The sequence below is a fragment of the Salvelinus namaycush genome, chromosome 6 (assembly GCF_016432855.1).
Source record: "Salvelinus namaycush isolate Seneca chromosome 6, SaNama_1.0, whole genome shotgun sequence".
NCBI classification, from domain to species: domain Eukaryota; kingdom Metazoa; phylum Chordata; class Actinopteri; order Salmoniformes; family Salmonidae; genus Salvelinus; species Salvelinus namaycush.
In genome coordinates this window covers 2,701,450-2,728,949 of record NC_052312.1, presented here as the reverse complement: position 1 = coordinate 2,728,949, position 27,500 = coordinate 2,701,450, and the positions used below count along the sequence as shown (strand labels likewise).

At 43.4% G+C, this 27,500-nt stretch overlaps 1 protein-coding gene across 1 annotated transcript in view; it reads right to left on the bottom strand.

Annotated features, from left to right (window-relative positions):
* The window catches only part of adam19a (ADAM metallopeptidase domain 19a), a 211,718-nt gene that overhangs the window by 58,810 nt on the left and 125,408 nt on the right, over positions 1 to 27,500 (bottom strand). Inside the window, exon 4 of the mRNA XM_038995829.1 lies at positions 3,467 to 3,545. Within this exon, the coding sequence (XP_038851757.1) occupies positions 3,467 to 3,545 (79 nt within the window). The remainder of the gene's footprint in view (positions 1 to 3,466; positions 3,546 to 27,500) is intronic.

The window sequence follows — 27,500 nt, the reverse complement described above, 5'->3', positions numbered from 1 at the left end:
TCAACTGTGATTTTACTGTATTATCAGGTTGAACTTGAACGAGCGTGTTAATAATAATTAAAAATAATAATAATAATTAATAATTTACAGTTATCCTGACTCTGTGGGAATCAGAGTACAGGAAAAAAGGTTGACGTCTCTCTGCAAAAAACCCCAGAGCGATTTAATTTTATTTAATTTTGTACCCAGTAAAATTGTTCAAATCAAATCAAAGTTTATTTGTCACGTGTGCCGAATACAACAGGTGTAGTAGACCTTACAGTGAAATGCCGAATACAACAGGTGTAGGTAGACCTCACAGTGAAATGCTGAATACAACAGGTGTAGTAGACCTCACAGTGAAATGCTGAATACAACAGGTGTAGTAGACCTCACAGTGAAATGCTGAATACAACAGGTGTAGGTAGACCTTAGAGTGAAATGCTGAATACAACAGGTGTAGGTAGACCTTACAGTGAAATGCCGAATACAACAGGTGTAGTAGACCTCACAGTGAAATGCTGAATACAACAGGTGTAGGTAGACCTTAGAGTGAAATGCTGAATACAACAGGTGTAGGTAGACCTTACAGTGAAATGCTGAATACAACAGGTGTAGGTAGACCTTACAGTGAAATGCTGAATACAACAGGTGTAGTAGACCTTACAGTGAAATGCTGAATACAACAGGTGTAGTAGACCTTAAAGTGAAATGCCGAATACAACAGGTGTAGGTAGACCTTACAGTGAAATGCTGAATACAACAGGTGTAGTAGACCTTACAGTGAAATGCTGAATACAACAGGTGTAGTAGACCTTACAGTGAAATGCCGAATACAACAGGTGTAGTAGACCTCACAGTGAAATGCTGAATACAACAGGTGTAGGTAGACCTTACAGTGAAATGCTGAATACAACAGGTGTAGTAGACCTTACAGTGAAATGCTGAATACAACAGGTGTAGGTAGACCTTACAGTGAAATGCTGAATACAACAGGTGTAACAGACCTTACAGTGAAATGCTGAATACAACAGGTGTAGGTAGACCTTACAGTGAAATGCTGAATACAACAGGTGTAGGTAGACCTTACAGTGAAATGCTGAATACAACAGGTGTAGGTAGACCTTACAGTGAAATGCTGAATACAACAGGTGTAGGTAGACCTTACAGTGAAATGCTGAATACAACAGGTGTAGTAGACCTTACAGTGAAATGCTGAATACAACAGGTGTAGGTAGACCTTACAGTGAAATGCTGAATACAACAGGTGTAGTAGACCTTACAGTGAAATGCTGAATACAACAGGTGTAGGTAGACCTTACAGTGAAATGCTGAATACAACAGGTGTAGGTAGACCTTACAGTGAAATGCTGAATACAACAGGTGTAGTAGACCTTACAGTGAAATGCTGAATACAACAGGTGTAGGTAGACCTTACAGTGAAATGCTGAATACAACAGGTGTAGGTAGACCTTACAGTGAAATGCCGAATACAACAGGTGTAGTAGACCTTACAGTGAAATGCTGAATACAACAGGTGTAGGTAGACCTTACAGTGAAATGCTGAATACAACAGGTGTAGGTAGACCTTACAGTGAAATGCTGAATACAACAGGTGTAGGTAGACCTTACAGTGAAATGCTGAATACAACAGGTGTAGGTAGACCTCACAGTGAAATGCTGAATACAACAGGTGTAGTAGACCTTACAGTGAAATGCTGAATACAACAGGTGTAGGTAGACCTTACAGTGAAATGCTGAATACAACAGGTGTAGGTAGACCTTACAGTGAAATGCTGAATACAACAGGTGTAGTAGACCTCACAGTGAAATGCTGAATACAACAGGTGTAGGTAGACCTTACAGTGAAATGCTGAATACAACAGGTGTAGGTAGACCTTACAGTGAAATGCTGAATACAACAGGTGTAGGTAGACCTCACAGTGAAATGCTGAATACAACAGGTGTAGTAGACCTTACAGTGAAATGCTGAATACAACAGGTGTAGGTAGACCTTACAGTGAAATGCTGAATACAACAGGTGTAGGTAGACCTTACAGTGAAATGCTGAATACAACAGGTGTAGTAGACCTCACAGTGAAATGCTGAATACAACAGGTGTAGGTAGACCTTACAGTGAAATGCTGAATACAACAGGTGTAGGTAGACCTTAAAGTGAAATGCTGAATACAACAGGTGTAGGTAGACCTTACAGTGAAATGCTGAATACAACAGGTGTAGGTAGACCTTACAGTGAAATGCCGAATACAACAGGTGTAGGTAGACCTTACAGTGAAATGCTGAATACAACAGGTGTAGGTAGACCTTACAGTGAAATGCTGAATACAACAGGTGTAGGTAGACCTTACAGTGAAATGCTGAATACAACAGGTGTAGGTAGACCTTACAGTGAAATGCTGAATACAACAGGTGTAGGTAGACCTTACAGTGAAATGCTGAATACAACAGGTGTAGGTAGACCTTACAGTGAAATGCTTACTTACAGGCTCTAACCAATAGTGAAAAAAGGTTGAAAAGGTTTCCTAAACCTAACTTTGGGACAGAGCTGTTTATCAAAACAACCGCAGGGGACGATAAGGACTGATGATGATGATGATGAGGATGATGATGCTAAAAGACTGAACATATTCGGTAGAATAACTCATCATAAACAATAACTCCTAAAAGATTAAACTCAGAAACTCTGCAGAACCCACAATAGGTGCAAAGCCTACATACAAACCTGAAATGTGTTCAACTGTAACAATTTCCTCAGAAATGTCCCTACGGAGAAATGGACCAATAAGAGCTGTATTTATATTTCAAGGTAAAAAGTAGAGAGGGATGAATCAAGGGGCAGAGTAGACACATAAGAGGTTCAAACCTTGACGCTGATTTTTTAAGTGCATATGTGTGGTACAATCTTCAGCAATCTATTTACAACTTTTCTGGGAAAGAGACTCGTTTTAAATCCATCAACACATAGTTTGACAGACTCCTCCGGTGTGTGTGTGTGTTCATGTTTGCACGCGTGCCTGTGTGTACGAGTGTACACTCCCTGTGGAAGTGTGTGTGTTTTGTCATGTGATACTGTTTTCTGCTGTTCCTGATACATCATGTGATGGAGGTCTGAGAATCCAGCAGGCTGAGTAGTGATAGGCATGAGGGTCAGGGGGAAGAACCGGGAGAGAGAAAGAGAGAAAGAGCTAGTGGGGGAGAGAGTGGAGGAGGAGTGTGGAAGGAGTTGAGGAGGAGTGGAGGAGGAGGAGGAGTGGGGGAAAGAGTGGAGGAGGAGGAGGAGTGGGGGAAAGAGTGGAGGAGGAGTTGAGGAGGAGTGGAGGAGGAGTGGAGGAGGAGGAGGAGTGAGGGAGGAGTGAGGGAGGATTAGGGGGGGAGTGGAGGAGGAGTGAGGGAGGATTAGGGGGGAGTGGAGGAGGATTAGGGAGGATTAGGCGGGGAGTGGCGGAGGAGTGGGATAGAGACTTACACTGTAATTGGTGGCCACAGTTACAGGCTGCCCATCCTCACTGTAGTGGGTTTCTGTGAAGTCTGGGCCCAGGAGCTCCCTGAGAGAGAGAGAGAGAGAGAGAGAGAGAGAGAGAGAGAGAGAGAGAGCGAGAGAGAGAGAGAGAGAGAGAGACAAAGAGAGAGAGAGAAGTGAGAGAGAGAGAGAGAGAGAGAGACAAAGAGAGAGAGAGACAAAGAGAGAGAGAGAGAAGTGAGAGAGAGAGAGAGACAGAGAGAGAGAGAGAGAGAGAGACAAAGAGAGAGAGAGACAAAGAGAGAGAGAGACAGAGAGAGACACAAAGAGAGAGCGAGAAGTGAGAGAGAGAGACAAAGAGAGAGAGACAAAGAGAGAGAGAGAGACAAAGAGAGAGATAGAAAACAAGAGAGAGAGAGACAAAGAGAGAGACAAAGAGAGAGAGAGACACAAAGAGAGAGAGAGAAGTGAGAGAGAGAGACAAAGAGAGAGAGAGAAGTGAGAGAGAGAGAGAGAGAAGTGAGAGAGAAAGAAAAAGAGAGAGAGAAGTGTGAGAGAGAGAGAAGAAAAAGAGAGAGAGAGAAACAAAGAGAGAGAGAGAGAGAAGTGAGAGAGAGAGAGAGAAAGAAAGAGAGAGAAGAGGAAGAGGAAGAAAGAGAGAGAGAGAGAAAGAGAGAAGAGGAAGAAAGAGAGAGAGATAGAGAGGGAGAGAGAGACAGAGAGAGAGAGAGAGAGAGAGAGAGAGAGAGAGAGAGAGAGAGAGAGAGATGAGGAAGAGGGAGAAGAAGGGGTGAGAGAGAGAGAGAGAGAGAGAGATGAGGAAGAGGGAGAAGAAGGGGTGAGAGAGAGAGAGAGAGATAGAGAAGATGAAGAAAGAGAGAGAGAGAGATGAGGAAGAGGGAGAAGAAGGGGTGAGAGAGAGAGAGAGAGAGAGAGAGAGAGAGAGAGAGAGAGAGAGAGAGAGAAGAGGAAGAAAGAGAGAGAGATAGAGAGGGTGAGAGAGAGAGAGAGATGAGGAAGAGGGAGAAGAAGGGGTGAGAGAGATAGACAGTTAGTGACAGCAGTGTAGCATCACATAAACAGTCCTATTCAACTTCCACTCCATATGTAGAACATTTCAGCCGTAGACATTCTAAGAACATGGCCATGAGATTCAATGACAATAGTTTCTGTTCAATCCTCTCCAGAGCTCTATTTGAGTCCCCTTTCTTAACCTATACAAAACTTCATTTTCTTGCCTAGTCCCTCCTTTTGAAGAAAGGCCATCGTCTATCTGCTATCGCCAACGTTTGATTCGGGAAGAAAATAAAGTATCAGCACAATCTACAAGGATGAGAGAGAAGAGAGAAAGAGAGAGAGAGAGAGAGAGAGAGAGAGAGAGAGAGAGAGAGAGAGAGAGAGAGAGAGAGAGAGAGAGAGAGAGAGAGAGAGAAAAGGAGCGAGAGAGAGAGAAAGAAAGAGAGAGATAGAAAAATATATATACAGAGAGAGAGTGGGGGGAGCAAGAAAGAGGGAGCGAGAGAGAGACAGAGACCGAGACGGGGAATGAGTGAGAGATACAGCGAGGGAAGAAAAGAAAGTATCAGCAAAATCTACGAGGATGAGAGAGAGACAGAGACACAGAGAGAGAGAGAGAGACACACAGAGAGAGAGAGAGAGAGAGAGACAGAGACACAGAGAGAGAGAGAGACAGAGAGACAGAGACAGAGAGAGAGAGACAGAGAGAGAGAGAGAGAGAGAGAGAGAGAGAGAGAGAGAGAGAGAGAGAGAGGGAGAGAGAGAGAGAGAGAGAGAGGGAGAGAGAGAGAGAGGGAGAGAGAGAGAGAGGGAGAGAGAGAGAGAGAGAGAGAGAGAGAGAGAGAGAGAGAGAGAGAGGGAGAGGGAGAGGGAGAGGGAGAGGGAGATGGAGAGGGGGAGGGGGAGGGGGAGGGGGAGGGAGTGAGTGAGGAGAGCGCGAGAGAGAGAGAGACAAAGAAAGAGAGAGACAGAGACCGAGACCGAGAAAGAGATAGATGCAACAAGGCTGAAGTTAATCATTCCATCAGAATCTTATCCCCCAATATCCAGCTGTCAATCTTGCTTCTGAAAAGTCTTTCACAACCTTAGAAAATTGTCAACACTGACAAATGGTTTGATGAAAAATGCAAAAACCTAAGAAAGAAATTGAGAAACCTATCCAACCAAAAACATAGAGAACCAGGAAACATGAGCCTTATTCACTATGGTGAATCACTAAAACAATACAGAAATACAATACTGAAAAAGAAGGAACAGCACGTCAGAAATCAGCTCAATGTAATTGAAGAATCCATAGAATCTAACACCTTCTGGGAAAATTGGAAAACACTAAACAAACAACAACACGAATAATTATCTATCCAAAATGGAGATGTATTGATAAACCACTTCTCCAATCTGTTTGGCTCTATAACAAAGAACAAAAAACAAACAGCAAAAATATATACATGATCAAATACAAATCTTAGAATCAATTATTAAAGACTACCAGAACCCACTGGATTCTCCAGTTACATTAAATGAACTACAGGACAAAATACAAACCCTCCAACACAAAAAGGGCTGTGGTGTTGATGGTATCCTCAATGAAATGATCAAATATACAGACCACAAATTCCAATTGGCTATAATTAAACTCTGGCATCTTCCCCAATATTTGGAACCAAGGACTGATCACCCCAATCCACAAAACTGGAGACAAATTTGACCCCAATAACTACCGTGGGATATGTGTCAACAGCAACCTTAGGAGATTATTCTGCATTATCATTAACAGCAGACTCGTACATTTCCTCAGTGAAAACAATGTACTGAGCAAATGTCAAATTGGCTTTTTACCAAATTACCGTACGACAGACCATGTATTCACTCTGCCCACCATAATTGACAACAAAAAAAATATATATATATAATATACTGCTATATAAATTGATAGAAAGTGGTGTTGAGGGAAAAACACACAACATTATAAAATCCATGTACACAAACAACAAGTGTGCGGTTAAAATTGGCAAAAAACACACACATTTCTTTCAACAGGGCCGGGGGGTGAGACAGGGATGCAGCTTAAGCCCCAACATATATATCAATGAATTGTTAATTAAATTGAATTAATTTCAGCTTTTATTTCTTTCATCACATTTCCAGTGGGTCAGAAGTTTACATACACTCAATTAGTATTTGGTAGCATTGCCTTTAAACTGTTTAACTTGGGTCAAACGTTTAGGGTAGCCTTCCACAAGCTTCCCACAATAAGTTAGGTGAATTTTGGCCCATTCCTCCTGACAGAGCTGGTGTAACTGAGTCAGGTTTGTAGGCCTCCTTGCTCGCACATGCTTTTTCAGTTCTACCTACAAATTTTCTATGGGATTGAGGTCAGTGCTTTGTGATGGCCACTCCAATACCTTGACTTTGTTGTCCTTAAGCCATTTTGCCACAACTTTGGAAGTATGCTTGGGGTCATTGTCCATTTGGAAGACCCATTTGCGACCAAGCTTTAACTTCCTGACTGATGTCTTGAGATGTTGCTTCAATATAACCACATAATTGTCCTGCCTAATGATGCAATCTATTTTGTGAAGTGCACCAGTCCCTCCTGCAGCAAAGCACCCCCACAACATGATACTGCCACCCCCATGCTTCACGGTTGGGATGGTGTTCTTCGGCTTGCAAGCCTCCCCCTTTATCCTCCAAACATAACGATGGTCATTACGGCCAAACAGTTCTATTTTTGTTCCATCAGACCAGAGGACATTTCTCCAAAAAGTATGATCTTTGTCCCCATGTGCAGTTGCAAACCCTAGTCTGGCATTTTTACGGCGGTTTTGGAGCAGTGGCTTCTTCCTTGCTGAGTGGCCTTTCAGGTTATGTCGATATACGACTCGTTTTACTGTGGATGTAGATACTTTTGTACCTGCTTCCTCCAGCATCTTCACAAGGTCCTTTGCTGTTGTTCTGGGATTGATTTGCACTTTTCACACCAAAGTGCGTTCATCTCTAGGAGACAGAACGCGTCTCCTTCCTGAGCGGTATGATGGCTGCTTGGTCCCATGGTGTTTATACTTGCGTACTATTGTTTGTACAGATGAACGTGGTACCTTCAGGGGGTTGGAAATTGCTCACAAGGATGAACCAGACTTGTGGAGGTCTACAATTATTTTTCTGAGGTCTTGGCTGATTTCTTTTGATTTTCCCATGATGTCAAGCAAAGAGGCACTGAGTTTAAAGGTAGGCCTTGAAATACATCCACAGGTACACCTCCAATTGACTCAAATGATGTCAATTCGCCTATCAGAAGCTTCTAAAGCCATGACATCATTTTCTGGAATTTTCCAAGCTGTTTAGAGGCACAGTCAACTTAGTGTATGTAAACTTCTGACCCACTGGAATTGTGATACAGTATAAGTGAAATAATCTGTCTGTAAACAATTGTTGGAAAAATGACTTGTGTCATGCACAAAGTAGATGTCCTAACCGACTTGCCAAAACCATCGTTTGTGAACAAGAAATCTGTGGAGTAGTTGAAAAACGAGTTTTAATGACTCCAACCTAAGTGTATGTAAACTTCCGACTTCAACTGTATGTTTCCCATGGCAATAAAGCCTCTTCAATTGAAATTGAATAGATTTTTGGGGTGGGAAAACAGACAAAGAAAAGGAGAGAGTTTATCATTCCATTATTCCATTATTCCATCATTCCATAATTCCATCTTTCCATTTTTCCATCATTCCATTATTCCATCTTTCCATTATTCCATTATTCCATCATTCCATCATTCCATCATTCCATTATTCCATCATTCCATTATTCTATTGCTCCGAAAGAAAGGTCACCCCACAACAAAGGTGCATGGATCTGTTTGGGTCCACTGGAGAGATAGGTGACATTTGCCATGTTTTGCCACAAAAGATTGTAATGTCAAATGCCAGGATGTTCCAGCACAAATGCCTTATGTATTGATAGTGCTGTAGACGTCCAGAGTCCCAGATCTGTTTGGACATGTCTTGCCAACTCCTAGGTCATAGTCACGCCACTGAATGTCATTGCGCATGACAATGAGGCATGACCTAGGAGTTAGGCAAGACAGCACAAACAGATTTGGGAATCAGGCTAGGATTCCCATGCTTGTAGTCCTTGTATTTGGCATGGGGCCAAGTAACAGTGATACGATACCGCCTCCTCGCTCCTCGCACAGGGACGTGCAAGCTGATACAGGCGGCGTGAAAATGATGATCCCAATCTCCATGTTATCCTGGAGGTCCTGTTGTATTATTCATCAGTGAGACTTTGGTTCCTAATGAAACATAATCTCTCTCTCTCTCTCTCTCTCTCTCTCTCTCCCTCTCTCTCTCTCTCTCTCTCTCTCTCTCTCTCTCTCCTTTTTTACTCCCCCTTTTCTCTCCCTCTCTTTTACAACGGCATAATTTGATCCTCAATAAAGAAAGAAGAGATGATTTTTTACAGTCCGTATCCCGTAGCCCGTAGTCCGTAGCCCGTAGTCCGTAGCCCATATCACGTAGTCCGTAGCCCACATCACGTAGTCCGTAGTCCGTAGCCCGTTGATGTCACGTTGGGTGTTTTTACTGTGGTTTATATCCCGATGAGGAGAGTTTTGTTGATTACCTACTGGGTACAGACGTCACTTCAATGTCTATTCCACGTTGGTTCAATATATTTTCATTGAAATGACGTGTAAACAACGTTGATTCAACCATTGTGTGACTAGTGGGTACTTTCCCCTATGTTAACCGTTAAAGGCTTTTAGAGAAAGAGAGGGGGAGAGAGATGAAGAGAGACATTTACTCCTGAGGTGCTGCACCATCGACAACTACTGTGATTATTATGATTTGACCATGCTGGTCATTTATGAACATTTGAACATCTTGGCCATGTCTGTTATAATCTCCACCCGGCACAGCCAGAAGAGGACTGGCCACCCCTCATAGCCTGGTTCATCTCTAGGTTTCTTCCTAGGTTTTGGCCTTTCTAGGGAGTTTTTCCTAGCCACCGTGCTTCTACACCTGCATTGCTTGCTGTTTGGGGTTTTAGGCTGGGTTTCTGTACAGCACTTTGAGATATCAGCTGATGTAAGAAGGGCTATATAAATACATTTGATTTGATTTGATTTGAGGGGGGATGAAGAGAGAGAGATAGGATAGGGAAAGAGAGAGAGAGAGAGAGAGAGAGAGAGAGAGAGAGAGAGACAGAGAGAGACAGAGAGAGAGGATAGAGAGAGAGTGAGAAAGAGATTGAGAGAGAGAGAGACAAAGAGAAAGAGAGAGGGAGAGAGAGAGAGAGATGAAAATACCAGGGAAATATCAGACTTGACAGACATAGGAAGGCTTGACATGACATTTCTAACAGACAACCTGAACAGCTCAGCTGCTCTGAAAGAAGATTAGAGTAAATAACATTGGCTGACTATCTGATAGGTGACCTTTAGATCGGACCGATGGAACTCAACACAGCGCTAACGTTTAACCTACGTTCTGAAATGTTGACATCGAATAGAATATAGCTGCTTAATGCTACTGCTACTTCGACAAACTCATATTTTACACTGAGGAGGAAGACACACTGAGGAGGAAGACATTCTGTGGAGGAAGACACTCTGAGGAGGAAGACACTCTGAGGGGGAAGACACTCTGAGGAGGAAGACACTCTGTGGAGGAAGACACTCTGTGGAGGAAGACACTCTGTGGAGGAAGACACTCTGAGGAGGAAGACACTCTGTGGAGGAAGACACTCTGTGGAGGAAGACAGTCTGTGGAGGAAGACAGTCTGTGGAGGAAGACACTCTGAGGGGGAAGACACTCTGAGGAGGAAGACACTCTGAGGGGGAAGACACTCTGTGGAGGAAGACACTCTGTGGAGGAAGACACTCTGAGGAGGAAGACACTCTGAGGAGGAAGACACTCTGAGGGGGAAGACACTCTGTGGAGGAAGACACTCTGTGGAGGAAGACACTCTGAGGAGGAAGACACTCTGAGGGGGAAGACACTCTGAGGAGGAAGACACTCTGAGGAGGAAGACACTCTGAGGGGGAAGACACTCTGAGGAGGAAGACACTCTGAGGAGGAAGACACTCTGTGGAGGAAGACACTCTGAGGAGGAAGACACTCTGTGGAGGAAGACACTCTGTGGAGGAAGACACTCTGTGGAGGAAGACACTCTGAGGAGGAAGACACTCTGAGGGGGAAGACACTCTGAGGAGGAAGACACTCTGAGGGGGAAGACACTCTGTGGAGGAAGACACTCTGTGGAGGAAGACACTCTGAGGAGGAAGACACTCTGTGGAGGAAGACACTCTGAGGAGGAAGACACTCTGAGGAGGAAGACACTCTGAGGAGGAAGACACTCTGAGGAGGAAGACACTCTGAGGAGGAAGACACTCTGTGGAGGAAGACACTCTGTGGAGGAAGACACTCTGAGGAGGAAGACACTCTGAGGAGAGTGAGGAAAAAGAGTTTGCTCTTTTTGTCCTGATGTGATGTGACTAGACATCATAAATAATTTCTAGGATGATCCGTTTTTGTGAAATCTAGGCTCTGGAACAATTGACTTCTTGGCATTTGTGTGAGAGAGATGTGAACAGAAATGGGCCTTTCCCAAACTGCATGGTGGAGATGTTGAATTATGTTTAAGTTTTTGGCTTGCCACTGTCTTCAATCAAAAACAGGTCCTCAGGAAATAGCCCCGCTCTCGTTTCTTTGGAGACACTCAGAGAGTAACTGAGAAACTGAGGCTTAAAGAGAGAGAAGAAAAGCCAACCCTGTGCTGTGTGTGACTTACCCCTTTTCAGGGTCAGGGAAAGATCTGCAAATAAGCTACGGAAGAAGAAGAGGCCCATCTCTCTCCATACCCTCATTATACCCTCATTACACTGTTAAGAACAGAAAACCCTTTCAGAACCATCAGTAAACTCTGCTTCTCGTTTTGGGAAGCCACGGGCACGCATCGAAAGTGAAAAAACGTCCATTGAAGGATCAAAGACATTGTGGAATGTAGTGAAAATCTCCCATTATTTTCTCAGCATAACTATATGTCCGCGTATTTACCAGCTCTGCCACTCCCCTTGTTGCTAACTGGGTACATTTCATCGAACGCCAATGGTGATTCAACACCAATGCGCTAGGAGCTCACTTCTCTCTTAGTCGTAGATGTTCATTAACAAAGATAGTAGCTAGAACATTTCCTTTGTAACCACTGTGTGGAATAATAACACAAATCACCATGTGGTGTTATCACTACGAGGATCAGTGCCAGCAGCGTGGGGCTGGAATTAGAAGACAAATTCTAAGAAATAAAGTAACGAGTGTTTTGGAGAGAAAAACAAGTTTGAAAGAAAGACATAAGAGAGAGAGAGAGAGAGAGAGAAAGAGAGAAAGAGAGAGAGAGAGAGAGAGAGTGAGTGCAAAATAAGCAATAACATGCAAAATAAGCAATAACAAGGGAGCACACATACAGAAACGCCTGTGTCCAGCAGCTCATTCTAGGCCCGCTCATTAAAGCAAATTATATCAGCCTACCAAAGCTGCCTCTCTCTCTCTCTCTCTCTCTCTCTCTCTCTCTCTCTCTCTCTCTCTCTCTCTCTCTCTCTCTCTCTCTCTCACCCCCCCCCCCCTCTCTCTCTCTCTCTCTCTCTCTCTCTCTCTCTCTCTCTCTCTCTCTCTCTCTCTCTCTCTCTCTCTCTCTCTCTCTTTCACACACATTAAATGGATCAAAGCCTAGCTAATACATTACGGCAGAAAATGATGATGAGTAAGATCTTCATGCAGGCTCTCTGAACTGAAATGTGATTATTATATAAGGTTTTTATATGAGAGGAAATGATAATTCCTCTTTTTGTTGTTGAAACAAAACATTGACATCCTGGCCGGCTGTAACCAAAGACAATAAACAATAAAGCCTGGCTGTCTCTCTGTGGATGAAACAAAGGCAGAATCTGACACAGAGCTGGCTGAGAGAGTGACCCACTGCCCTACTGACGGAACAACACACACACACACACACACACACACACACACACACACACACACACACACACACACACACACACACACACACACACACACACACACACACACACACACACACACACACACACACACACACACACACACACACACACAAACTACTACCATCTGCGGGCAATCTTCTCACTCAACCCTCTCCAACTTGGCCCTGAAATGAACCTCTTCAACCCTTCTCACCTGCACACCCCAACCTCCTCCCTCCCCCATTCTGCCCCAGACAGACCAGGAAGCCAGAGCTATATATATATACACACACACACACACACACACACACACACACACACACACACACACACACACACACACACACACACACACACACACACACACACACACACACACACACACACACACACACACACACACACACACAAACTACTACCATCTGCGGGCAATCTTCTCGCTCAACCCTCTCCAACTTGGCCCTGAAATGAACCTCTTCAACCCTTCTCACCTGCACACCCCAACCTCCTCCCTCCCCCATTCTGCCCCAGACAGACCAGGAAGCCAGAGCTATATATATATACACACACACACACACACACACACACACACACACACACACACACACACACACACACACACACACACACACACACACACACACACACACACACACACACACACACACACACACACACACACACACCCGCCTCCAGTAACCAAACACAGGCCTTTATTAACTTCAGTTCAGTTCCTCCACCTGCTGTTGTTCAGGCAGTGGCCCTATGTAAAATCAATCAACACCAGCTATGATACGGTCCACAACAACGGCAGGCTTTTGAGATGGACCACTACACATCTGTGAGAGGTACACAGCCTGGTCTCAGATCTGTTTTCCCAATTGGCCTGACAATAACCATAGAATCTAGCAAGGCAGCACAAACTGATCTAGGACCAGACTTGGAAGCCTACTGGTCATGTCCCTGCAGGGCTCCCTTGAAAAAGAGATCTTGGTCTCAATGGTTCTCTACTTAAATAAAGTTTAAAAAATAAAACAAACACATGGCCACCATTTTGTCCTCCATTTTGTCCACCATTTTGTCCACCATTTTGTCCACCATTTTGTCCTCCATTTTCAGATACAAGAGAAGCTGGGGGGGATACCCATAACCATAACATTACTCTACTGGTCGGGGATATAAAAAATACATGTAGCTTATTGTAATATCAATGGATTCCAGATATGATTTATGAACATGTTCTTTGCCTAAATGGAATAAAATAAATACCAATGGTGGGGTCAAAAACAACGACAAATGAAAATGCATGCGGGTGAATTGTGTGTATTGTGTAAGACGCACGGCATACATACACACACACGCACACACTCACAGATGTTGTACAACAACTACTGAAAGGAGATATTCATCACTCTGCCAAATAGGATCAGCCAACATTCCAATTCTGGAACAGACGTGATAAGGCAACCAAACAAACGACGGGAGGTCTAGTTTATGCCGTTTCCATTGGTTACAGTAGAACACTCATGAGGACCATCCACAGATGTGCTTGGTTAAGATAATGCTGACTGGCTATTATGATGTGTGTGTGTGTGTGTGTGTGTGTGTGTGTGTGTGTGTGTGTGTGTGTGTGTGTGTGTGTGTGTGTGTGTGTGTGTGTGTGTGTGTGTGTGTGTGTGTGTGTGTGTGTGTGTGTGTGTGTGTGTGTGTGTGTGAGGGAGTTAGGGGGGGTGATGGAAGATGGAATAGCCTTTAGAAAACATCACCAACAGGCAGAGCAACGCTACAACTGATGTAATGATGTCTGTCCTGTTCCCTTCCCAGTCGGTCTCTCCAAACAGGGACATCTAAGAAAACAGGAGTCTGGGCTTCACATAAAGAGACTGGGACTGGCAGACTACTTCACATACATAATAAGATCATGGTAGATTTCAGACAGATCATGGTAGATTTCAGACAGATCATGGTAGATTTCAGACAGATCATGGTAGATTTCAGACAGATCATGGTAGATTTCAGACAGATCATGGTAGACATTATGGTAGATTTCAGACAGATCATGGTAGACATTATGGTAGATTTCAGACAGATCATGGTAGACATTATGGTAGATTTCAGACCGATCATGGTAGATTTCAGACAGATCATGGTAGACATTATGGTAGATTTCAGACAGATCATGGTAGACATTATGGTAGATTTCAGACAGATCATGGTAGACATTATGGTAGATGTCAGACAGATCATGGTAGACATTATGGTAGATGTCAGACAGATCATGGTAGACATTATGGTAGATTTCAGACAGATCATGGTAGACATTATGGTAGATTTCAGACAGATCATGGTAGACATTATGGTAGATTTCAGACCGATCATGGTAGATTTCAGACAGATCATGGTAGATTTCAGACAGATCATGGTAGATTTCAGACAGATCATGGTAGACATTATGGTAGATTTCAGACCGATCATGGTAGATTTCAGACAGATCATGGTAGATTTCAGACAGATCATGGTAGATTTCAGACAGATCATGGTAGACATTATGGTAGATTTCAGACAGATCATGGTAGACATTATGGTAGATTTCAGACAGATCATGGTAGATTTCAGACAGATCATGGTAGATTTCAGACAGATCATGGTAGACATTATGGTAGATTTCAGACAGATCATGGTAGACATTATGGTAGATTTCAGACAGATCATGGTAGACATTATGGTAGATTTCAGACCGATCATGGTAGATTTCAGACAGATCATGGTAGACATTATGGTAGATTTCAGACAGATCATGGTAGACATTATGGTAGATTTCAGACAGATCATGGTAGACATTATGGTAGATTTCAGACAGATCATGGTAGACATTATGGTAGATTTCAGACAGATCATGGTAGACATTATGGTAGATGTCAGACAGATCATGGTAGACATTATGGTAGATTTCAGACAGATCATGGTAGACATTATGGTAGATGTCAGACAGATCATGGTAGACATTATGGTAGATTTCAGACCGATCATGGTAGATTTCAGACAGATCATGGTAGATTTCAGACCGATCATGGTAGATTTCAGACAGATCATGATAGATTTCAGACCGATCATGGTAGATTTCAGACAGATCATGGTAGATTTCAGACCGATCATGGTAGATTTCAGACCGATCATGGTAGATTTCAGACAGATCATGGTAGATTTCAGACAGATCATGGTAGATTTCAGACAGATCATGGTAGATTTCAGACCGATCATGGTAGATTTCAGACCGATCATGGTAGATTTCAGACCGATCATGGTAGATTTCAGACAGATCATGGTAGATTTCAGACCGATCATGGTAGATTTCAGACCGATCATGGTAGATTTCAGACAGATCATGGTAGATTTCAGACCGATCATGGTAGATTTCAGACAGATCATGGTAGATTTCAGACAGATCATGGTAGATTTCAGACCGATCATGGTAGATTTCAGACAGATCATGGTAGATTTCAGACCGATCATGGTAGACATTATGGTAGATTTCAGACCGATCATGGTAGATTTCAGACAGATCATGGTAGATTTCAGACCGATCATGGTAGATTTCAGACAGATCATGGTAGATTTCAGACAGATCATGGTAGATTTCAGACCGATCATGGTAGATTTCAGACAGATCATGGTAGATTTCAGACAGATCATGGTAGACATTATGGTAGATTTCAGACAGATCATGGTAGATTTCAGACAGATCATGGTAGATTTCAGACCGATCATGGTCGATTTCAGACCGATCATGGTAGATTTCAGACCGATCATGGTAGATTTCAGACGGTAGATTTCAGACCGATCATGGTAGATTTCAGACAGATCATGGTAGATTTCAGACAGATCATGGTAGATTTCAGACCGATCATGGTAGATTTCAGACAGATCATGGTAGATTTCAGACAGATCATGGTAGATTTCAGACAGATCATGGTAGATTTCAGACCGATCATGGTAGATTTCAGACCGATCATGGTAGATTTCAGACAGATCATGGTAGATTTCAGACAGATCATGGTAGATTTCAGACCGATCATGGTAGATTTCAGACCGATCATGGTAGATTTCAGACCGATCATGGTAGATTTCAGACCGATCATGGAAGATTTCAGACAGATCATGGTAGATTTCAGACAGATCATGGTAGATTTCAGACAGATCATGGTAGATTTCAGACAGATCATGGAAGATTTCAGACAGATCATGGTAGATTTCAGACAGATCATGGTAGATTTCAGACAGATCATGGTAGATTTCAGACAGAACTTGGGATTTCTGCTCAAAGTATATCAGTGCACAAACTATAATTTTTTTTTACTTTCCACAGTAACTTGTGTGTGTGCGTGCATACTGGATGTGTGTGTCTGTGGTCCCATCACATTCCTCCCAGACTAAGGAAGGACTGTAACACTAATTTGCCAGCGTGTATGTCCACAGCCAGTCACCCTACGTCTGAATGTCCTTCTCTCCAGTCCCAAGCTCTGTTGCTGTCTAGGGGTCAAGGTTAGCTGTTAGACTCAGTACTGCAGTGAATCATTAGGCTAGTGGAACATGATAATGCAGTTGCCGTATTAGTTAATCCCACTCTCCACTTCTAACAAGCTCTGAAACAAATCTACATGTCTGGAAATAGGATTTTGTTTGACGTTGGATTGTGATGAATCTAGTCTTTCATTCAGCTTTGAAATAGAAAACAACAAAGGTATTGCTGTGATCCATCATGGCTCTGCCCTCAGTCTCTGCCCTCAGACTCTGGCCTCAGGCTCTAGTCTCTGGCCTCAGTCTCTAGTCTCTGGCCTCAGTCTCTAGTCTCTGGCCTCAGTCTCTGGTCTCTGGCCTCAGTCTCTGGTCTCTGGCCTCAGTCTCTGGCCTCAGTCTCTAGTCTCTGGCCTCAGTCTCTGGCCTCAGTCTCTAGTCTCTGGCCTCAGTCTCTAGTCTCTGGCCTCAGTCTCTGGCCTCAGGCTCTAGTCTCTGCCCTCAGACTCTGGCCTCAGTCTCTAGTCTCTGGCCTCAGTCTCTAGTCTCTGGCCTCAGTCTCTGGCCTCAGGCTCTAGTCTCTGGCCTCAGTCTCTGGCCTCAGTCTCTAGTCTCTGGCCTCAGTCTCTGGCCTCAGGCTCTGGCCTCAGGCTCTAGTCTCTGGCCTCAGGCTCTAGTCTCTGGCCTCAGTCTCTGGCCTCAGTCTCTAGTCTCTGGCCTCAGACTCTGGCCTCAGTCTCTAGTCTCTGGCCTCAGACTCTGCCCTCAAACTCTGCCCTCAGACTCTGGCCTCAGACTCTGGCCTCAGACTCTGGCCTCAGACTCTGCCCTCAGACTCTGGCCTCAGACTCTGGCCTCAGACTCTAGTCTCTGGCCTCAGTCTCTGGCCTCAGACTCTGGCCTCAGGCTCTGGCCTCAGGCTCTGGCCTCAGATTCTAGTGTCTAGTCTCAGTCTCTGGCCTCAGTCTCTAGAGTCTAGCCTCAGACTCTAGTGTCTAGTCTCAGTCTCTGGCTTCAGTCTCTGGCCTCAGTCTCTGGACTGAGTCTCTGGTCTGAGTCTCTGGTCTGAGTCTCTGGTCTGAGTCTCTGGTCTGAGTCTCTAGTGTCTGGACTCATACTACGGTCTCTAGTCTCTGGCCTCAGTCTCTGGCCTCAGATTCTAGTCTCTGGCCTCAGTCTCATACTATGGGCTCAGTCTCTGGCCTCAGGCTCAGTCTATGGTCTCAGTCTCTAGTGTCTAGTCTCAGTCTCTAGTGTCTAGTCTCAGTCTCTAGTGTCTAGTCTCAGTCTCTAGTGTCTAGTTTCAGTCTCTAGTTTCTAGGCTCAGTCTCTAGTGTCTAGTCTCAGTCTCTAGTGTCTAGTCTCAGTCTCTAGTGTCTAGTCTCAGACTCTAGTGTCTAGTCTCTGGCCTCAGTCTCTGGCCTCAGACTCTGGCCTCAGTCTCTAATGTCTGGCCTCAGTCTCTAGTGTCTGGGCTCATACTATGGTCTCAGGCTCTAGTGTCTGGCCTCAGTCTCTGGCCTCAGTCTCTAGTGTCTAGCCTCAGACTCTAGTGTCTAGTCTCTAGTGTCCAATCTCTGGCCTCAGTCTCTGGACTCAGACTCTAGACTCTGGCCTCAGACTCTAGACTCTAGTCTCTGGCCTCAGTCTCTGGCCTCAGTCTCTGGCCTCAGTCTCTGGTTCTCAGTCTCTGGTCTCAGTCTCTGGTCTCAGTCTCTGGTCTCAGTCTCTGGTCTCTGGCCTCAGTCTCTGGTCTCTGGCCTCATTCTCTGGTCTCTGGGTTCTAGTCTCTGGCCTCAGGCTCTGGCCTCAGTCTCTGGCCTCAGTCTCTGGCCTCAGTCTCTGGTCTCAGTCTCTGGTCTCAGTCTCTGGTCTCTGGCCTCAGTCTCTGGGTTCTAGTCTCTGGCCTCAGTCTCTGGCCTCAGTCTCAGTCTATGGTCTCAGTCTCTAGTGTCTAGTCTCAGTCTCTAGTTTCTAGTCTCAGACTCTAGTGTCTAGTCTCAGACTCTAGTGTCTAGTCTCAGACTCTAGTGTCTAGTCTCAGTCTCTAGTGTCTAGTCTCAGACTCTAGTGTCTAGTCTCAGACTCTAGTGTCTAGCCTCAGACTCTAGTGTCTAGTCTCAGACTCTAGTCTCTGGCCTCAGTCTCTGGCCTCAGGCTCTAGTCTCTGGCCTCAGTCTCTGGCCTCAGTCTCTAGTCTCTGGCCTCAGATTCTGGCCTCAGTCTCTAGTCTCTGGCCTCAGGCTCTGGCCTCAGACTCTGCCCTCAGACTCTGCCATCAGACTCTGCCATCAGACTCTGCCCTCAGACTCTGGCCTCAGTCTCTGGCCTCAGGCTCTGCCCTCAGACTCTGGCCTCAGACTCTGGCCTCAGACTCTGGCCTCAGACTCTGGCCTCAGTCTCTGGCCTCAGACTCTAGTCTCTGGCCTCAGTCTCTGGCCTCAGACTCTGGCCTCAGTCTCTGGCCTCAGATTCTGGCCTCAGGCTCTGGCCTCAGATTCTAGTGTCTAGTCTCAGTCTCTGGCCTCAGTCTCTAGTGTCTAGCCTCAGACTCTAGTGTCTAGCCTCAGACTCTAGTGTCTAGTCTCAGTCTCTGGTTTCAGTCTCTGGCCTCAGTCTCTGGACTGAGTCTCTGGTCTGAGTCTCTGGTCTGAGTCTCTGGTCTGAGTCTCTGGTCTGAGTCTCTAGTGTCTGGACTCATACTACGGTCTCTAGTCTCTGGCCTCAGTCTCTGGCCTCAGATTCTAGTCTCTGGCCTCAGTCTCATACTATGGGCTCAGTCTCTGGCCTCAGGCTCAGTCTATGGTCTCAGTCTCTAGTGTCTAGTCTCAGTCTCTAGTGTCTAGTCTCAGTCTCTAGTGTCTAGTCTCAGACTCTAGTGTCTAGTCTCTGGCCTCAGTCTCTGGCCTCAGACTCTGGCCTCAGACTCTGGCCTCAGACTCTGGCCTCAGTCTCTAATGTTTGGCCTCAGTCTCTAGTGTCTGGGCTCATACTATGGTCTCAGTCTCTAGTGTCTGGCCTCAGTCTCTGGCCTCAGTCTCTAGTGTCTAGCCTCAGACTCTAGTGTCTAGTGTCTAGTATCTAGTGTCCAATCTCTGGCCTCAGTCTCTGGACTCAAACTCTAGACTCTGGCCTCAGACTCTAGACTCTAGTCTCTGGCCTCAGTCTCTGGCCTCAGTCTCTGGTTCTCAGTCTCTGGTTCTCAGTCTCTGGTTCTCAGTCTCTGGTCTCTGGCCTCAGTCTCTGGTCTCAGTCTCTGGTCTCAGTCTCTGGTCTCAGTCTCTGGTCTCTGGTCTCAGTCTCTGGTCTCTGGTCTCTGGCCTCATTCTCTGGTCTCTGGGTTCTAGTCTCTGGCCTCAGGCTCTGGCCTCAGTCTCTGGCCTCAGTCTCTGGCCTCAGTCTCAGTCTATGGTCTCAGTCTCTAGTGTCTAGTCTCAGTCTCTAGTTTCTAGTCTCAGTCTCTAGTGTCTAGTCTCAGACTCTAGTGTCTAGTCTCAGTCTCTAGTGTCTAGTCTCAGTATCTAGTTTCTAGTCTCAGTCTCTAGTGTCTAGTCTCAGTCTCTAGTGTCTAGTCTCAGACTCTAGTGTCTAGTCTCAGACTCTAGTCTCTAGTCTCAGACTCTAGTGTCTAGTCTCAGACTCTAGTGTCTAGTCTCTGGCCTCAGACTCTGGCCTCAGACTCTGGCCTCAGACTCTGGCCTCAGACTCTGGCTTCAGTCTCTAGTGTCTGGGCTCATACTATGGTCTCAGTCTCTAGTGTCTGGCCTCAATCTCTGGCCTCAGTCTCTAGCGTCTAGCCTCAGACTCTAGTGTCTAGTCTCTAGTGTCCAGTCTCTGGCCTCAGCCTCTGGCCTCAGACTCTAGACTCTGGCCTCAGACTCTAGACTCTGGCCTCAGACTAGACTCTAGTCTCTGGCCTCAGTCTCTGGCCTCAGTCTCTGGCCTCAGTCTCTGGTCTCAGTCTCTGGTCTCTGGCCTCAGTCTCTGGTCTCAGTCTCTGGTCTCAGTCTCGGGTCTCAATCTCGGGTCTCTGGCCTCAGTCTCTGGTCTCAGTCTCTGGTCTCAGTCTCGGGTCTCAGTCTCGGGTCTCTGGCCTCAGTCTCTGGTCTCAGTCTCTGGTCTCAGTCTCTGGTCTCAGTCTCTGGTCTCTGGCCTCAGTCTCTGGTCTCTGGCCTCATTCTCTGGTCTCTGGCCTCATTCTCTGGTCTCTGGGTTCTAGTCTCTGGTCTCAGGCTCTGGTCTCAGGCTCTGGCCTCAGGCTCTGGCCTCAGTCTCAGTCTCTGGTCGTTAAAGTAGCAAGGCTGAGCTTTCACAGATGGACCAGGCTGCTGTGTTCTCAGGAAGAGCCTTTGGGCAGAGGACAGGGATCTGTCATCGGAGAGACGCAGGTGTGTGTGTGTGTGTGTGTGTGTGTGTGTGTGTGTGTGTGTGTGTGTGTGTGTGTGTGTGTGTGTGTGTGTGTGTGTGTGTGTGTGTGTGTGTGTGTGTGTGTGTGTGTGTGTGTGTGTGTGTGTGTGTGTGTGTGTGTGAGAGAGAGAGAGAGAGCGGGACAGGAAATGTGGAACACAGAGCAGTCATTTCCGAAGGAGTCTGGGATTCTCCCCCATTTAGACATGACTTCCTTTACACAAACCAAATATTTCATAGCTACAAGTCCACAGGGCCAGACTCACATCCCTCAAACACTACCACCTGTTTGGTGTTCTGTCTCTCTCATTCTCTCTCTCTCTCATTCTCTCTATCTACCTCTCTCTCTACCCCTCTCTCTACCCCTCTCTCTACCCCTCTCCCAATTCAATTCAATTCAAAGGTCTCGATTGGCATGGGAAACATATGTTAACGTTGCCAAAGCAAGTGAAATAGATAATAAACAAAAGTGAAATAAACAATAAAAAATGAGCAGTAAACATTACACACAAAAGTTCCAAAGGAAAAGAGACATTACAAATGTCATATTACATCTCTATACAGTGTTGTAAACAATAGTTATTAAAGTACAAAAGGGTAAATAAATAAACATAAATATGGGTTGTATTTACAATGGTGTTTGTTATTCACTGGTTGCCCTTGTCTTGTGGCAGGTCACAAATCTTGCTGCTGTGATGGCACACTGTGGTATTTCAGCCAATAGATATGGGAGTTTATCAAAATTGGATTTGTTTTTGAATTCTTTGTGGGTCTGTGTAATCTGAGGGAAATATGTGTCGCTAATATGGTCATACATTTGGCAGGAGGTTCGGAAGTGCAGCTCAGTTTCCACCTCATTTTGTGGGCAGTGTGCACATAGCCTGTCTTCTCTTGAGAGCCAGGTCTGCCTACTGTGGCCTCTCTCAATAGCAAGGCTATGCTCACTGAGTCTGTACATAGTCAAAGAATTCCTTAATTTTGGGTCAGTCACAGTGGTCAGGTATTCTGCCACGGTGTACTCTCTGTTTAGGGCCAAATAGCATTCTAGTTATCGTTTTGTTTTCTCATGATTTGGTTGGGTCTAATTGTGTCTCTGAGGTCTGTTTGTGTTTGAGAAACAGGGCCCCTTGACAAGCTTGCTTAGGGGACTCTTCTCCAGGTTCATCTCTCTGTAGGTGATGGCTTTGTTATGGAAGGTTTGGGAATCGCTTACTTTAAAGGTGGTTGTAGAATTTAACGGCTCTTTTCTGGATTTTGATAATTAGCTGATATCAGCCTAATTCTACTCTGCATGCATTATTTGGTGTTTTACGTTGTACACAGAGGATGTTTTTGCAGAATTCGATTTGATTTGATTTGAATTCTGCATGTAGAGTCTCAATTTGGTGTTTGTCCCATTTTGTGAATTCTTGGTTGGTGAGCGGACCCCAGACCTGCAACCATAAAGGGCAATGGGTTCTATAACTGATTCAAGTATTTTTAGCCAGATCCTAATTGGTATGTCAAATTTTATGCTCCTTTTGAGGGTGTAGAAGGCCCTTCTTGCCTTGTCTCTCAGATCGTTCACAGCTTTGTGGAAGTTACCTGTGCGCTGATGTTTATGCTTAGGTGTGTATAGTTTTTTGTGTGCTCTAGGCAACGATCTTCTGTTCACCTACTCTGCATCTCACAAAGACACGGCGGTTGGGACCAAAAATCTCAAATTTGGACTCATCAAACCAAAGGACATATTTCCATCGGTCTAGTGTCCATTGCTCGTGTTTCTTGGCCCAAGAAAGTATCATCTTATTATTGGTGTCCTTTAGTAGTGGTTTCTTTGCAGCAATTTGACAATGAAGGCCTAATTCACGCAACCTCCTCTGAACAGTTGAGATGTGTCTGTTACTTGAAGTCTGTGAAGCATTTATTTGGCCTGCAATCTAAGATGCAGATATTCTAATGAATTTGCATCTTCCTTTCCTGTGGCGGTCCTCATGAGAGTCAGTTTCATCATAGTGCTTGATGGATTTTGCGACTGCACTTGAAGAAACTTTCAAAGTTCTTGAAATTTTCCGGATTGACTGACCTTCATATCTTAAAATATATTTTCCCTTATTATTTCCCTGCAAACCCTACCACTCCTGCCCTAACTGGAGTAAAAACTAATAAACAATAACACTTAGGCTTCTACTTCCATCTTATACATACTATACACATTTTATGAACACAATCTATTTTACAATAGTTATATTTTGTTTGTTTTTAGTCCTGGCCTTCCACTATTTCTGATGTCCATCAAGTTTGATTTCTATTTTCCATTATTTTGAACTGTGCCATTTCACAAAAGTTCTGAACCTATATACATTTTACAGACACAGTGTATTTGACATTTGCTTTCGTGTTGTTATTAGTCCCACCCTTCAGCTCCATTCAACCCCTCCCATCTATCTTTTAACACCATCCATTTTGGATTTCTATTTGCCGTATATTTTTCAACTGTGCTGTGATGTTTCACAAAAATGTTGAATCTTTCTATTGGGGTAGGCCGTCAATTGTAAATAAGAATTTGTTCTGACTTGCCGAGTTAAATAAAGGTTAAATAAAAAATGAAATAAAATTAGATTCTCATAGTTTCTACAGATTGTAAATTAAAGATAAACATAATTGCTAAAAATATTGTTATATTATTGATCGATTGACTATGACTTTTCAGATCACCCAGTATTGTTATCTGCAGAGTTTCCTCCAGGTAAATGTTGCAATTCTTCAGCCATTCCTGGACCTGTGACCAAAAACGAGCTACATATGGACAATACCAAAATAAATTACCGAATGACTCTGCCTCCTCACAGCAGAATCTGCAGAGCTGGGAAGATTGTATCCCCCATATATATAACATTTTATTGGTTGCAAGAATTTTGTATATTAATTTAAATTGAAAAAAGTTTTGAATCCGGTGTCATTTTGCGTGTCAATTCATAAACCATGTGCCATGGAATCGGTACATCGAAAATCTCTTCCCAACGATTTTGCAATCTATATGCCACAGCTGTCAATTTTTGGTCCTTAAATGAAACTGGTATATATATTTATTTATCACAATTTTCTTTAACAAATGTGGTCTTTAATGCAGGGCCGACAGACAAGTTCCTTACTTTTTTTCCCGTTGAACTTGCCTCTTATATTTTTTGTGGTAATGCTGCAATTAGTTGGTTGTAATTTTGGGTAGAGCAGACATTTCTGTGTTAGCTGCATGTGTGACATCTCCTCCAGTCCTATTTATGATATCATTTACAAAAGATTACACCTTTTATTTTATTTGATCAATTAGTATATTTGAGTTTAAACACAATAATTGTTTATATTATTTGTTCTGTCTTTTATGTGGGATTAAACTGAAAATGCATCCAACTTTCTATGGTTTGTAAAAAAATAAATGATATTTTGGAGATGATTTCATTTTCAAATAACCAAAAGTGAGCGGTTGTAATCTGACTAAAGGGAAAAAGGCCATTCTTGAACATGGGGTGAGACATTCTTACTAATTTGCTAGAGAACCAGTTCAGATTTAAGTATAACTTTTGTATGACTGAAGCCTTTAGTGAGAGGTCTAATGCTTTAATAATTTCTGACTTTCGAATTCATATTCATTATATAAGTAGGCCCTTTTGATTTTGTCTGGCTTTCCATTCCAAATAAAATTTAATATGTTTTGCTCATAAAATGTATAATAAAACAACAGGTTGCTAGGTGTAGGTAAAACCATAAGCAAATAGTTACTGTGATATGACTAAAGACTTAATGAGGGTGATTTTTCCACAAATAGACACGTATTTTCCTTCCCATGGTAGCAAGATCTTATCTATTATTGCTAACTTTCTATAAAATTGTATTGGAGTGAGATCATTTCTTTCTTTCGGGATATGTATATCGAGTATGTCCACATCCCCGTCAGACCATTTTATTGGTAATGTAAAAGTTGTATTTTTTTGTGATCCAATACGTAATAACTGATCATAATTTGGTTTTAATCCACAGAGGTTAGAAAAAGTATCTAGATCCTCTATGAGGCTGTGGAGGGATTCTAATTGTGGATTTAAAAGAAAACATTAATCATCAGCGTCCAATGACACCTTAGTTTTTAAGCCCTGTATTTCTAATCCCTTAATATTATTGTTGGACCTAATTTTAACAGCTAACATTTCGATGGCAATAATAAATAGATATGCTGATAGTGGACAACCTTGTTTTACTCCTCTTGACAGTTTAAAACTTTCTGAGATGTAGCCATTATTTACTGTTTTACACCTAGGGTTACTATACATAACTTTAACCCATTGTATAAGAGATTCTCCAAAATTGAAATATTATAGGCATTTATATATAAACTCCAGTTGTACTTTATCAAAGGCCTTTTGAAAGTCAGTTATTATTACCAGGCCTGATTCCCCAGATATTTCATAGTATTCTATTGTTTCCAGTACTTGTCTTATATTATCTCCAATGTATCGTCCATGTAAAAAACCTGTCTGATTAGGATGAATTATATCAGACAATACCTTTTTAATTCAATACGCTAAGCATTTAGCTAGAATTTTTACATCACAACAATGAAGTGTAAGAAGCTCCAATTTTTTTAAATAGACTGGATCTTTATATTTACCACTTGGATCCTGTTTCAGTAATAATGAAATCAGACCTTCTTGTTGAGTGTCCGATAATCTACCATTTATAAAGGAGTGGTTAAAACATGCAAATAACGGTCCTCTGAGTATATAAAAAAGTTTGGGGCAAGGGCAGCCAGAAGAGGACTGGCCACCCCTCATAGCCTGGTTCCTCTCTAGGTTTCTTCCTAGGTTTTGGCCTTTCTAGGGAGTTTTTCCTAGCCACCGTGCTTCTACACCTGCATTGCTTGCTGTTTGGGTGTTTGGGTGGGTTTCTGTACAGCACTTTGATATATCAGCTGATGTAAGAAGGGCTATATAAATTAATTTGATTTTATATACTCCCACTGGTATGCCATCCAGCCCTGGAGTTTTCCCGGACTTAAACCACCCCTACCTTGTCACAACACAACTGATTGGCTCAAACGCATAAAGAAATTCCACAAATGAACTTATAACAAGGCAGACCTGTTAATTGAAATGCATTCCAGGTGACTGCCTCATGAAGCTGGTTAAGAAAATGCCAAGAGTCTGCAATGCTGTCATCAAGGCAAAGGGCGGCTACTTTGAAGAATCTCAAATATAAAATATATTTTGATTTGTTTAACACTTTTTGGGTTACTACATCAATCCATATGTGTTTTTTCATTGTGTTGATGTCTTCAATATTATTCTACAATGTAGAAAATAGTAAAAAATAAAGAAAAACCCTGGAATGAGTAGGCATGTCCAAACTTTTGAGTGGTACTGTATATGTTGAGCAGAGTGGGGCTCAAGCTGCATCCCTGTCTCACCTCACAGCCCTGTGGAAAGACGTGTGTGTTTTTTGCCAATTTTAACTGCACACTTGTTGTTTGTGTACACGGATTTTATAATGTCATATGTTTTTCCCCCAACATGCCTTTTCATCAATTTATATAGTAGACCCTCATGGTCTGTTTGTTTGTCAATTAGGGTATGCAGGGTGAATATGTGGTCTGTCGTATGGTAATTTGGTAAAAAGCCAATTTGACATTTCTTCAGTACATTGTTTTCACTGAGGAAATGTACGAGTCTGCTGTTAATGATAATGCTGAATAATTTCCTAAGGTTGCTGTTGACACATATCCCACGGTAGTTATTGGGATCAAATTGTCTCCACTTTGTGGATTGGGGTGATCAGTCCTTTGTTCCAAATATTGGGGAAGATGCCAGAGCTAAGGATGATGTTAAAGAGTTTTAGTATAGCAAATTGGAATTTTTGTCTGTATATTTAATCATTTCATTGAGGATACCATCAACACCACAGGCCTTTTTGGGTTGGAAGGTTTGTATTTTGTCCTGTAGCTCATTCAATGTAATTGGAGAATCCAGTGGGTTCTGGTAGTCTTTAATAGTTGATTCTAAGATTTGTATTTGATCATGTACTGTATATGTCTTTGCTGTTTGTTCTTTGTTCTTTGTTATAGAGCCCCAAAAA